The sequence below is a fragment of the Heteronotia binoei genome, chromosome 9 (assembly GCF_032191835.1).
Source record: "Heteronotia binoei isolate CCM8104 ecotype False Entrance Well chromosome 9, APGP_CSIRO_Hbin_v1, whole genome shotgun sequence".
Taxonomy (NCBI): domain Eukaryota; kingdom Metazoa; phylum Chordata; class Lepidosauria; order Squamata; family Gekkonidae; genus Heteronotia; species Heteronotia binoei.
In genome coordinates, this window is record NC_083231.1 from 126,206,985 (window position 1) to 126,219,433 (window position 12,449).

The window sequence follows — 12,449 nt, forward strand, 5'->3', positions numbered from 1 at the left end:
CCCCGCTTGCCAGCTGTTGTGCAAAAAGGATCTAGGGGTCTTAGTGGACCGTACAATGAACATGAGTCAGCAGTGTGATATGATCACTAAAAAGGCAAATGCAATTTTGGCCTTTATCAACAGAAGTCTAAAGTCGAGACCACATGAAGTGATGGTATCGCTTTACTCTGCTCCGGTTAGACTTCCCGTAGAGCATTGTGTTCAGTTTTGGGCACCACAATTTAGGAAGAATACAGACAAGCTGCAACGTGTCCACAGGAGGGCAATGAAAATGGTGAAGGGTCTGGAGACCAAGTCCTGTGAGGAAAGGTTGAAGGAGCTGGGCATGTTTAGCCTGGAGAGGAGGCAGCTGAGAGGTGATAGGATCACCATCTCCAAGTACTTGAAGGGCTGTCATAGAGAGGATGGTGCAGAATTGTTTTCTGTTGCCTCAGAAGAGAACCAGAACCAATGGGTTGAAATTAAATCAAAAGAGTTTCTGGGCCAGCTCAACATAAGGAAGAACTTCCTGACCGTTAGAGCAGTTGCTCAGTGGAACAAGCTTCCTTGGGAGGTGGTGGGCTCTCCTTCCTTGGAGGTTTTTAAACAGAGGCTAGATGGCCATCTGACAGTAATGCTGATTCTGTGAATTAGGCAGATCATGAGAAGGAGGGCAGGAAGGGCTGCATCAGGGCTTAGCTCTTGTGGCCCCTTCTTACATACCCAGGGAAATGCTGATTGCCACTTTGGGGGCCAGTCAGAAATTTTTCTCTAGGCCAGTAATACTGGAGGTTGTAAATCCATCCATCCACATCCACATCTATCTTCTAGGTGTGGAGGAGGTGTCATTGGTGTGCGCTGGGGGGAGAGTTAAGTTTTGAATATTCTCATTGTGCAGGGGGTTGGACTTGATGACCGTGGAGGTCCCTTCCAACTCTATGATTCTTTGAACTGACTCTGGGACTTCCTGCCTGTCAGCAGATGCTCTGCCTCTGAGCTGCACCCCCAGCTCCATCCTTCACCCAGCGGGTCTCCTGTGGCTGACCGGCTCCCCACCTGGGGCTCCACTGAGAGGGGCAGGAATGGTGCGGTCAGCAGGATCCATGGCTGCCTCGTGGGAGTTGTGGAAACGGTTGGCTCAGCATCCAAAGTTATATTTATTAAAAGGAAAAATGTTTGGAAGCATTATTTCAGTATAGCACCAGATTGAACAAGAGATCTCAAAAGAAACAGATAAAATTCAAATTCTCTGGCCCTCTCTTTATACATGCCCTATTCCTGTTTTAAGATCTGATAGACGTTTTAATATCTGGAAGATCAGGCTTTGAGAATCCAAAATACAAGGACATTTAATGAATAAAAGTACACACAGTCCTCTAAATTCTGTTCCTATCCTAACAAGGTTGTTGCTGGGGCAGGCTACTTAAGGGGAGGCGGCTGTTACAGCACTGGCAATCTCACTGAACTGAAACCAGAAACATTGGAATAATCAGAATTTCAAGGTGCATCTTGGACGTAGTGATTGTAAAATGTATGGAATTGATTTCACTGTGTATCTTGTTTTAGCGTTTTATGTGTGTTTTTAACTGTTGTGAGTTGCCCTGAGCCCGTTAGGCGAGGGCGGCATATAAATTTAATAAAATAAAAAATAAAATAAAACTTGGAAGTTGCCTCATTTAAAAGTCCACCAGGGTCTCAGTTCACAGCGCTGGGACTCTGCCCGTTGTCTCTCTGCATGTGGGCAAGATGGAGCCCCTTGGTAAATGCTGAGTCCTTGAGGGCTTGGATCTCTCTGAGGACGATGAACAGAGAGAAGCAGGTTTCTTCTCCCGTCCTGAGACTGTTGTCTTCCCTTACACGTCCATCACCCTCTGGAGTCAGTCCCTGACTTCCTGCCCCAAAGGAAGCAAAAATGTGCTCTTTGGGGGGCTTTCCCATTCCCTGTCTGCTTAGGGCAGGGCATCCCAGCAGAGGTGTGAGAGATGCTCGGCCGTTTGTCTTGCTTCTCCAGGAGCCATCTGCATCCCTGAGGGCTCTTCTGTGCTGAGGGCTCATCCTTTGGGGCAGTGGGGCCTGCCTTCTCAATGGCTGGATGACTGGGGCAAATTCTGGGGCAGGAGGACATTTCTCTCCAAGGGAGCACCCTCTGGAATGATGCAGTTCATTCTTCCCTGCTCAGTTTGGCTGTGCTGTGTGTCCTGGCAACCACCAGCGGATTTCCCCATCACCACGACTGGACCAGCTCAGGGGTTCACTGGATATAAAATTTGGGGTTGTTCAAGTCAGAAAAGGAACAATAAAAACAACACTTTACAGAATCCCCTCCTGGGTCATTTTCCTCCCTCCTCCAGAAGCTGAGTAGGCGGGCTTCATCCGGGGATGGGTACAAGAGACCTTCGAACTCTTCCTTCTGATACTAGGTCAGTCCAGAAGGTGAGCAAGACTCCTCGCCCTTTGCATCAGTCTCCAGCCTCACTCATTTCTGTGTGCGGGGTGTGCAGCCAATCCGGGCCCCTGGATGACAGAAGAGGCCCGATGGGAGAAGGGAAACAGCTGAGACATCAGTGGGAGGCCCATTGGAGCCTCCAGAAGCTGAGAACAGAGGGCTTGCCGGGACTTCTGTTGGGGCAGCTTGGAGCAGGCCATGGGGGCTGCGTCACTCCAGTCCTGGCCCATCTGTACTGCCTCCCAGTTTGTTTCCAGAAATTGGGGCTGACCTAGAAAGTCCTATATGGTTTGGGGCTAACATAACCAAAGGACCACCTACTCCCTTAGAGATCTACCAAGCTGCTAGGGGCATCTCCTGAGACCCTGCTGTGGATGCTCCCACCTTCTGAGATTAGGCAGGGGAGGGTCTTTTTGGCGTTTGGTGTGGTGGTTAAGTGTGCGGACTCTTATCTGGGAGAACCGGGTTGGATTCCCCACTCCTCCACTTGCACCTGCTGGAATGGCCTTGGGTCAGCCAGAGCTCTCTTATCTGGGAGAACCCGGTTGGATTCCTCACTCCTCCACTTGCATCTGCTGGGATGGTCTTGGGTCAGCCAGAACTCTCTTATCTGGGAGAACCGGGTTGGATTCCCCACTCCTCCACTTGCACCTGCTGGAATGGCCTTGGGTCACCCAGAGCTCACTTATCTGGGGGTACCTGGTTAGATTCCCCACTGCTCCACTTGCACCTGCTGGAATGGCCTTGGGTCAGCCAGAGCTCTCTTATCTGGGAGAACTGGGTTGGATTAACCACTTCTCCACATGCAGCTGCTGGAATGACCCTGGGTCAGCCATAGCTCTCTTATCTGGGAGAACCGAGTTTTATTCCCCCCTCTTCCACTTGCACCTGCTGGAATGGCCTTGGGTCAGCCAGAGCTCTCTTATCTGGGAGAACCGGGTTGGATTCTCTGAGATGAGGAGACATGTGAGGAGGAAACTGAAAGGAAAAGTAAATACGGGCAAAACCCTTGGGAAAGCTTGGAGACTATTTAAAACTATAATCCTAGAAGCTCAGATAAAATACATACCACGTTAAGAAAGGCACAAACAGGCATAAGAAAAGGCCTACATGGCTAACAAACAAAGTAATGGAAGCTGTAAAAGGTAAGAAGGACTCCTTTAAGCGGTGGAAAACCAGTCCAAGTGAGATTAGTAAAAAGGAACACAGGCTGTGGCAAATCAAATGCAAGACTGTGATCAGGCAGGCAAAAAGGGACTATGAGGAGCATATTGCAACAAACATAAAGACCAACAATAAAAATTTCTTCAAATATATTAGAAGTAGGAAACCAGCCAGGGAGGCAGTGGGGCCCTTGGATGACCATGGGGGTAAAAGGATTACTGAAGGAGGATAGGGAAATAGCTGAGAAGCTGAACGAATTTTTTGCCTCCACTGTGGAAGATGAGAACTTTTTGCCCGCCCCAGAACCACTAATATTGGAAGGGGTGTTGAAAGACCTGAGTCAGATTGAGGTGACAAAAGAGGAGGTCCTACAACTGATGGACGCATTAAAAACTAATAAGTCACCGGGTCCAGATGGCATACATCCGAGAGTTCTGAAAGAACTCAAAGTTGAACTTGTGGATCTTCTAACAAAAATCTGTAATCTTTCATTGAAATCTGCCTCCGTTCCTGAGGACTGGAAAGTAGCAAATGGCACCCCCATCTTTAAAAAGGGTTCCACAGGAGATCCGGGAAATTACAGGCCAGTCAGTCTGACTTCAATACCAGGAAAGTTGATAGAAAGCATTATCAAGGACAGAATGAGTAGGCACATTGATGAACACGGGTTATTGAGGAAGACTCAGCATGGGTTCTGCAAGGGAAGATCTTGCCTCACTAACCTGTTACATTTCTTTGAGGGGGTGAACAAACGTGGACAAAGGAGACCCGATAGATGTTGTTTACCTTGACCTCCAGAAAGCTTTTGATAAAGTTCCTCATCAAAGGCTCCTTAGAAAGCTTGAGAGTCATGGAGTAAAAGGTCAGGTCCTCTTGTGGATCAAAAACTGGCTGAGTAATAGGAAGCAGAGAGTGAGTATAAATGGGCAGTCTTCGCAGTGGAGGACAGTAAGCAGTGGGGTGCCGCAGGGCTCGGTACTGGGTCCCATGCTCTTTAACTTGTTCATAAATGATTTAGAGTTGGGAGTGAGCAGTGAAGTGGCCAAGTTTGCAGATGACACTAAATTGTTCACGGTGGTGGTAACCAGAGAGGATTGTGAGGAACTCCTAAGGGATCCGTTGAGGCTGGGTGAGTGGGCGTCAACGTGGCAGATGCGGTTCAATGTGGCCAAGTGCAAAGTAATGCACATTGGGGCCAAGAATCCCAGCTACAAATACAAGTTGATGGGGTGTGAACTGGCAGAGACTGACCAAGAGAGAGATCTTGGGGTCGTGGTAGATAACTCACTGAAAATGTCAAGACAGTGTGCGTTTGCAATAAAAAAGGCCAGCGCCATGCTGGGAATTATTAGGAAGGGAACTGAAAACAAATCAGCCAGTATCATAATGCCCCTGTATAAATCGATGGTGCGGTCTCATTTGGAGTACTGTGTGCAGTTCTGGTCGCCGCACCTCAAAAAGGATATTATAGCATTGGAGAAAGTCCAGAGAAGGGCAACTAGAATGATTAAAGGGCTGGAACACCTTCCCTATGAAGAAAGGTTGAAACGCTTGGGGCTCTTTAGCTTGGAGAAACGTTGACTGCGGGCTGACATGATAGAGGTTTACAAGATAATGCATGGGATGGAGAAAGTAGAGAAAGAAGTACTTTTCTCCCATTCTCACAATACAAGAACTCGTGGGCATTCGATGAAATTGCTGAGCAGACAGGTTAAAATGGATAAAAGGAAGTACTTTTTCACCCAAAGGGTGATTAACATGTGGAATTCACTGCCACAGGAGGTGGTGGCGGCCACAAGCATAGCCACCTTCAAGAGGTGTTTAGATAAAAATATGGATCAGAGGTCCATCAGTGGCTATTAGCCACAGTGTGTGTGTGTGTGTGTATGTATATATATATATATATATATATATATATATATATATATATATAAAAATTTTGCCACTGTGTGACACAGAGTGTTGGACTGGATGGGCCATTGGCCTGATCTAACATGGCTTCTCTTATGTTCTTATGATTCCCCACTCCTCCACTTGCACCTGCTGGAATGGCCTTGGGTCAGCCAGAGCTTTCTTATCTGGGAGAACCGGGTTGGATTCCCCACTCCTCCACTTGCAGCTGCTGGAATGGCCTTGGGTCAGCCATAGCTCTTGTAGGAGTTGTCCTTGAAAGGGCAGCTTCTGGGAGAGCTCTCAGCCCCACCCACCTCACAGGGTGTCTGCTGGGCGGGGGGGGGGGGGGAAGTAAAGGAAATTGTGAGCCGCTCTGAGACTCTGATTCAGAGAAAAGGGCGGGGTATAAATCCAGTCTTTTTCTTCACAGCACCGAAACTCTCCCCCCCTCCCCCGAAGATTCACCTGTCCTTCTGCTTCCATCCTCTGCCAGCAGGTGAAGACTTTTTTGCATCATCCAGCATTCCCTCTGGGATAGCTCCTTGCTGCCCAGTGGTTTAATGGCGGTTTTTATGTCTTTACTTACTTCTGCTTTTTGTTGTTTTAATGATGTTTTTTGTTTAATGGATTAAAATGTGGTTTACTTACAAAACCGCTGGGGAGGCAGGAGTGCTTCCTGCAGAAGCCCTGCATGACACAGCCAGCTGCCAGGCTCTGGTGCCAATGGCACTCCTCCCCCCTTTCCGTGGAGGAGATGCCAGGCAAAGTGCCCTCAGCATTCCTGGCTTGGGTGTCTGGGTCAGCCAGCTCATCTTCTGACAGTCCCTCCACGCCCCCTCTGTCCCAACACTGCCGGAAGAGCTTCCCTTCTTGGAGCTGGGCTTACACAAGAGCGAAGTAAGCAGCAGCACTAATCCTTGGGCCTGGAGGTGCCTCCCAGGCAAGCCCAGATCTCAGACGCTCACCAGGGCCGGCCCCGGTTGGTATTTGGGGGGAAGACCACCAGGGAAAGGGTCCCAAGGCAGCTGATGGCAACCCACCTTCCCTTGGAACCCTCAGGAACCCACAGCCACAGGTCACCTCTGACCTGATAGCACTTCCCACCATCAATAAACAGACCAACGGCAAAACGATCCTTTCAAGAAAGTCATGCTATCAGGCGTCTTCACAGACTGCAGCACATCTTCTCTCCCAAGAAGGGATTTAGCGCAGAGGTGTCCAACTCATTTGTTACAAGGGCCAAATCTAACATAAACGTCACTTTGTCAGGCCAGGCCGTGTGCCCCAAAAAACTAGCATGCGGTGCAGGAGATGTAAACTATAGAAAGATGTTTTCAGATGCCAAATGCCAATAGCAGGTGTGATTGGGCCAGGCGTGATATGCAGAGATAGCAGAACTGGTAAAGAGGCAGCAACCGAGGCCTGTTTGGTCCAGGAAGATGCAACGAATAAATGGAAGTAAGTCTGAAGAAGCGAGCAGTGACTTATGAAAGCACAAGACCTACCACAAATGTTGTTAGTCTTATTCTTTCTACTGCTATTAGAAACCACAACTTTCAAAACCAGCAGAGGAACATTTTAACCTTCCAGGACACTCAGTTGCGGCCCCAAGAGTAGCAGTTCTCTTACAAAGGAATTTCAGAGGTAGATCAGAAAATGAGACTGCTGAATTGCAACTGATAGTGAAGCTCAAGTCAATGCATCCTCCTGGACTGAATTGAGACCGAGGTTTCTTCTCTCATTACCAATGCCTGGTATTGTCATTTGGCATCTGAAACCACTCCACTCTTCAAGATATAAGGATACATTCTAGCTGTATCTGAAGAACTGAGCACTGACTCAAGAGAGCTCCTGCCCTGCCACAAATTTTGCTCCCTTCTGCTAACACCGAATGCGAGCTGTGCTCGTAGGTTTCTTCCCCTCCCCATCTGTTAGATGCTGCTTCCTTCCCTCCGCTCCTGGCCAGTTCCTGAGGGGAGAGCCTCGGCCCTCAGGCAGGGCAAAAGTCCCCTCTGGGGCAAAGACACAGCCCCCCTCTCCGGGTGCCGCCAGGAAACAACTGTGGGCCACCAGATGGGCCCTCACTGTGGCTCAAGGCAAGGGGATGGTAGTGGGCTGGTGTTTGCGTCCAGGACAGGGATTCTGGGCCACCGCCAAGGAGTCCCCAAGATGGCAACTGCGTGACTTGTACCCACGAGAGCGCTGCCATGGCTCAAACCCCACACGTAGAGGCTTCACCTGACCAAACACTCTGCTGCTTCCCAGGGGGCAGCTGAGCATCTTCCCACCCTCAAATTGTGCAGGGTCTCTTTGGAGACAATCATATTTTGGGAAATGGGGGACAGGATTGGTCCCTGGAAGTCTTGCAGGGCTGTGTCCCTTCGAGGAGGAGGAGGGCAGGGGGCTGTTCCTGAGGGCAGCAGAGGAGAGGGCTCACAATCAGGGGTCTCAATGAAAGGCAGGAAAGCACCGGCTGGATTACAGTCAGAGTTGCTTGACAGCGGACTCTGCTCCCGAGGGAGGTGGGCACCTCTGCCTCACTGGTGGTCTTCAAGCAGCTTGTACAACAACCGCAAAAAACTGGAGAACGACGAATGAATCCTGAAAATTACTTCAAAATAATAAATAATTATTCTTCAAACGTTACAAAATCACATTAATCCATATTGTCAATAATTAATGAATACAAGGGATAAAGTGCAAAGAAATTTTCAAAAGTGCTTGCAGTTCGTTGTGTCAGTTTCCGACTTGAGACGCTTGGAGACTCTTCAGCCGACTCCGCGGGGCAAATAAAGTGCCAGTGCCGACCGTATTCCAGATGCAGACACTTTTGGTTTTCCAAAAAAAAAATGTTCATCAATTTTCAAGATGTTGCTTTAAACCTTCATCTTTTAAAGACATATAGCGGGTAACCATCAGCCTCTAACAGTAAAGCCTGTAATACTGTTTCAAGTTCCTTTATCTGAGAGATGAAGTAATTTTCAGGATTCATTCGTTATTTTCCACAGTTTTTTGCGGTTGTTGTACAAGTTGTTCTATTCTGTGGAGCTCTAGGCTTTACCAGTCTTCAAGCAGCAGCTGGACAAACCCTCCTTTAGAGACAGTGGTGAGAGCGCTGGACTGGGGAGACCCAGGTTCAAATCCCCACTCTGGGTGAGTCATTGGGGGCCAGTCCCCCACCCCGCCTCACAGGGTGGTTTTTTGAGAAAGTGCTCCCGGGAAGGACAAAAAGGTGGCAGAGAAGTGGAAATGCCAAATGGGAAGAGGGGAAAAGGGGGGACAAGAACGGCCGTGTGTGGGGGGGGGGGCTTATCTCAAGTGTGCCGAAGGCAGTGCAGGTGAGCGGCTGGTCCATTCCTCCCCCCTCCCTATCACTCCTCTGGGAGTCCACTGACCGCCCCCCCTGCCCCTTGGCTTGCTTGGGGGAGGGGGGCAAGGTCCAGGAGCCTGGACAGAGCCCAAGTGGGAGAAGGTGGCAGGCGCAGCCCAGCCCCCAGCCCCGTTTCCCCTTGGGCCTGAAAGGGGGGATGAGGGTTGAATGAGCCCCAGAGTGCAGTGGGGGGCACAGCAGCCCCCCCGTGATGTGTTTCATTCCATCGCACACACTCTCCCCCCCACCCCAGGCTGCATCCCTGGAGCCCTCCAAACAAAGAACCAGGAAAGAAGAAGGTGGGGAGGGGTCCACATGCAACATTAGAGCTTTCTGGCAGCAGCAGCCCCTTCCCTCCCCTCTTCAGCCAGGACTTGACAAAGGAAACGTTAAATATATATTTAATGTGTTAAGGAGGAGAGGCAGCCCCCCACTTTGATACAATTGAAGGCGGGGGAGGCTCCAGGCTGGCTGTTTGGCAGGAACCCCCCCCCCCTTTTGCATTGGCACAAATCCCTGAACCGCAGGATAAGGGAGAACGAAGGGGGGGGCAGCATTTCCACACCAACCCCCCCCCCCCCCCAAGTCTGGAGATGAGCGTCTTCCACCAAGGGGAAAACATCCGCCCACATGCCAAGAGCTCCCGTTTCCCAGCCCCAAGCGTTCCAGTCCGCCGCCCCCCCCAAAGAAAGGTACTTTGCTCCTGAGAAGTTTCCGGCCAGGACAGCTGTCCAGCTCTGGGGCTCAGCGGAAAAGTCCCCAGCCCCAAACTCACTTCTGTGGGAGCCCAGCTGGACAGAGCCAAAGGGCTGAAGCTGGGGAACGCCCCCTGCCCCCCCCCACAGCACAGATGCCCCAGCTCTCAGGGGAGGCAGCCCCTGCCAGGAGGGGACGGAGGGCGGGGCAGATGCTCCCCAAAGCTGCCAGCAACCACCCTCCCCCGCATCCCTGGCCCAGCGACCAGGCCTGTCTCCACCCGTGGGGCCACTGCTTCCCTGCCACAGCCAGGCACGGGGGTGGGGGTGGGGGGGCGTCTTCTCAGACCTGGGACTGCAGCCACAGGCGAGGGTCAAAGGTGGGCTGGGCCTGGGGGCGTGGTGGCCGCGTGGGCTCCGGGGTGGGGCTGCCGCTGCTGGAGGAGCTGGAGCGGGAGCGGGAGGGGCCACGGGCCCAGGTGGGGGGCAGGCGGCCAGAGCGTCCGTTCCAGGTGCTGAGCTTGGCATCCAGAGAGAGAGTGCGGGGCCGCCCCCAGGGGGGGTGCAGCGGGCTGGGGCTGGCGCTGGAGCTGCTGTCGCTGTCTGAAGCCACGGCAGGAGGGGACCCCGGCCCCTCAAAGAGGGACAGCCACGGGGGGCTGCCCAGGCCCGACACCCGCCGGGTCAGGATCTCTGTCACGGCCTCGATGTCATCTGCTGGCTCAATAGCTGGAGGGGAGAGAGGGCGGGAGAAGGGGGAATGAGTGCCCTGGGCCCAGGAGGGGCTGCATGAAAGGGGGCACGGCAGGAAGCTCCCCCTGGCCTATCTCCCCCACCTGACCTCCAAGAGCCAGCTTCAGTCCTCCCTCCCCACAGTTGGCTGGCAGGCTGCAAGAACCTTCCCAGCGCCTGACTTCTGAAGGCCAGTGTGGGGCTACGAGAGAGTCCCAATGCAGCACAGGACACCCACAAGAAAACGGACCCCACCTGCTTGCAGCGCCCCCCCCCCCCCCGGGTAAGTTGCACCACTCAGGCAGCTCATACTGGACACAGACCCCCCATAAGGGAAGAGGCTGGGAATTCTGAAAGACGTGACTCCATCCCCTCTTCCCCCCCCCCCCGCCAAATGGAACTGGCACTCCTGCCCTCTCAGCTGGAGCTCCCTACCGCCCCCCACAACCTCAGTGGAGGCCCCCTCCCCACCCCCTCTCCAGCTGAGCAGCTACGTCACCTGTCACTGTAATAGGAGGAGAGCAGAGCGCGAATCTCGGCAGAGACAGGGTTGTCCTGCAACAGAAGCCCCTCGCAGGTGGAGGGCAGCCCCACGGGGCCAGGGAGAGCTGGGGGGGGGGCGGGACAGGACAGAGAGGAAGAGACAGAGAGGGAGACATGCAGAGAGAAAGCAGGAGGAAAGGACAGAGTTACGGACACACAGATCCGGATGGCAGGTGCCAGAGAGATAAGGAGTGGGGCCCGTGGAGATTCAAGGGCGAGACAGAGCCCCAGAAGAAGGGGCAGAAAACAGAGAGCCCGGCAGCCCCCACCCCACTCCTGCAAGAGACGGGGAGTGTCCCTGCTGCCTTCGGGCCTGCTCCAGAGTGTGTCTTGCAGCTGGGAGGGGGCTCCGTGGGGTGCGGCTAAGAGGGTGATGAACGTGGCCACCAAGGCTGGGGAAGGGTCTGCTCCCCACCCAGCAGCTCCTCAGCTTCCTCCAAGAGGCCCTTCCGAGCCGCCATCAAGCGAGGAGGTCCCAGCTCCATCAACCCAGAGGCCGAGCTGCTCTGCCGGATCAGGCCCACTGCCCCACCCCTTCTGCTGGCTTCTGCAGGCCCCCCGGCTGAGTGGCAGGGGGCACCTTCCCCACACAGTCCTTGGAGGCCCCCCTGCTTACCTGTTTGGTGGTACAGAGAGCCCTTCTTGGGCAGCTGGGCGGGGGGCCGGCGTGGGGAGGGGTCTTCCACCTTCATCAGTTCATCACAGCAGTGCTTCCACTGACCTGGGGGAAGAGGGGGGGAAGTGAGTGGGACCCCTCCCGCAATCCAAGGGTCACGTGTCCCCTGGGGGTTGGGGTCTGGAGGTCCTTGGCTGCCACCTTGTGGCCACCCAAGACCCGCAGTAACCCCCGCCTCATGCAGCTGCCTTCCCCTGGCCCGCTGCTGCCTGCAGTGGCCAGAACCTCAGCTGGGAACCCCAAGAGCATGCCGGCCAGGCCCCTAGCTCCGAAGGCTCACTGAAGCCCCCTCCCAGTAGCCTTCAGCTCCTCCCAAAGGGCAGGGGGGACTGGCAGCCGCTGCAGGCCCCGCCTCCCGCCCCGCGGTCCCGCTCACTCATGTCGTAGAAGTGCTGCCAAAAGGCCTCCATCCAGTGCTGCGTCTCGGCCCGGCTCTCGGCCAGCAGCGTGTGGGTCACCTCTTCCCCCCCATAGCGGTTGGTGACCAGCATGCTCTGCAAGTGCTTCTTGGGGTCCCGCTCCGTGGCCCTGATGCGTGTCTCCTGCAGGGGCAAAGAGGCTGAAAGGACCCTCAGCACGGAGGCAGGGAAGAGCTGCCACTGATGGGGCTGACCCACCTCCCCCCCCCCCGTGGCCGCAGGGCTGACCGGAGCTGCTGTGGCTCTCCGTGGGTGGGAGCAGCACCCCCCGCGGGCAATGCACGCCACCCCCTCGCCATGCCTGGTGCTCAGCAGCAGCTGCTCACTCAGGCCAGGGAGCGTCACGCAGAGGGGGAACCAGCTGCCACATGAACTCTGGCTTGTTCTCAGTCAGAAGAACACGCCATCTCGAACCAGAGAGTTGGAAGGGACCTCCAGTCATCTAGTCCAACCCCCTGCACAATGCAGGAAACTCACTACTGCTCCCCCCCCCACCCCCAGTGACCCCCTGCAGGCTCCATGCCCAGAAGAG

The 12,449-nt window shown here is 53.7% G+C and overlaps 1 protein-coding gene across 4 annotated transcripts in view; it reads right to left on the minus strand.

Moving 5' to 3' along the window:
• Window positions 1-9,236: 9,236 nt before the first annotated feature.
• RTKN (rhotekin) overlaps window positions 9,237-12,449 on the minus strand; it is a 28,328-nt gene continuing 25,115 nt past the window's right edge. For 2 of the 4 annotated variants that reach the window (XM_060247232.1, XM_060247233.1), the window contains exons 10-12: window positions 11,875-12,040; window positions 11,439-11,543; window positions 9,237-10,276 (exon numbers count right to left, since the gene is read on the minus strand). In XM_060247232.1, the coding sequence (XP_060103215.1) occupies window positions 9,891-10,276; window positions 11,439-11,543; window positions 11,875-12,040 (657 nt within the window). In that variant the 3' untranslated portion in view covers window positions 9,237-9,890. Of the gene's footprint in view, window positions 10,277-10,774; window positions 10,888-11,438; window positions 11,544-11,874; window positions 12,041-12,449 lie in introns of those variants that run through there. The other 2 variants (XM_060247234.1, XM_060247235.1) reach the window with 2 other exon arrangements.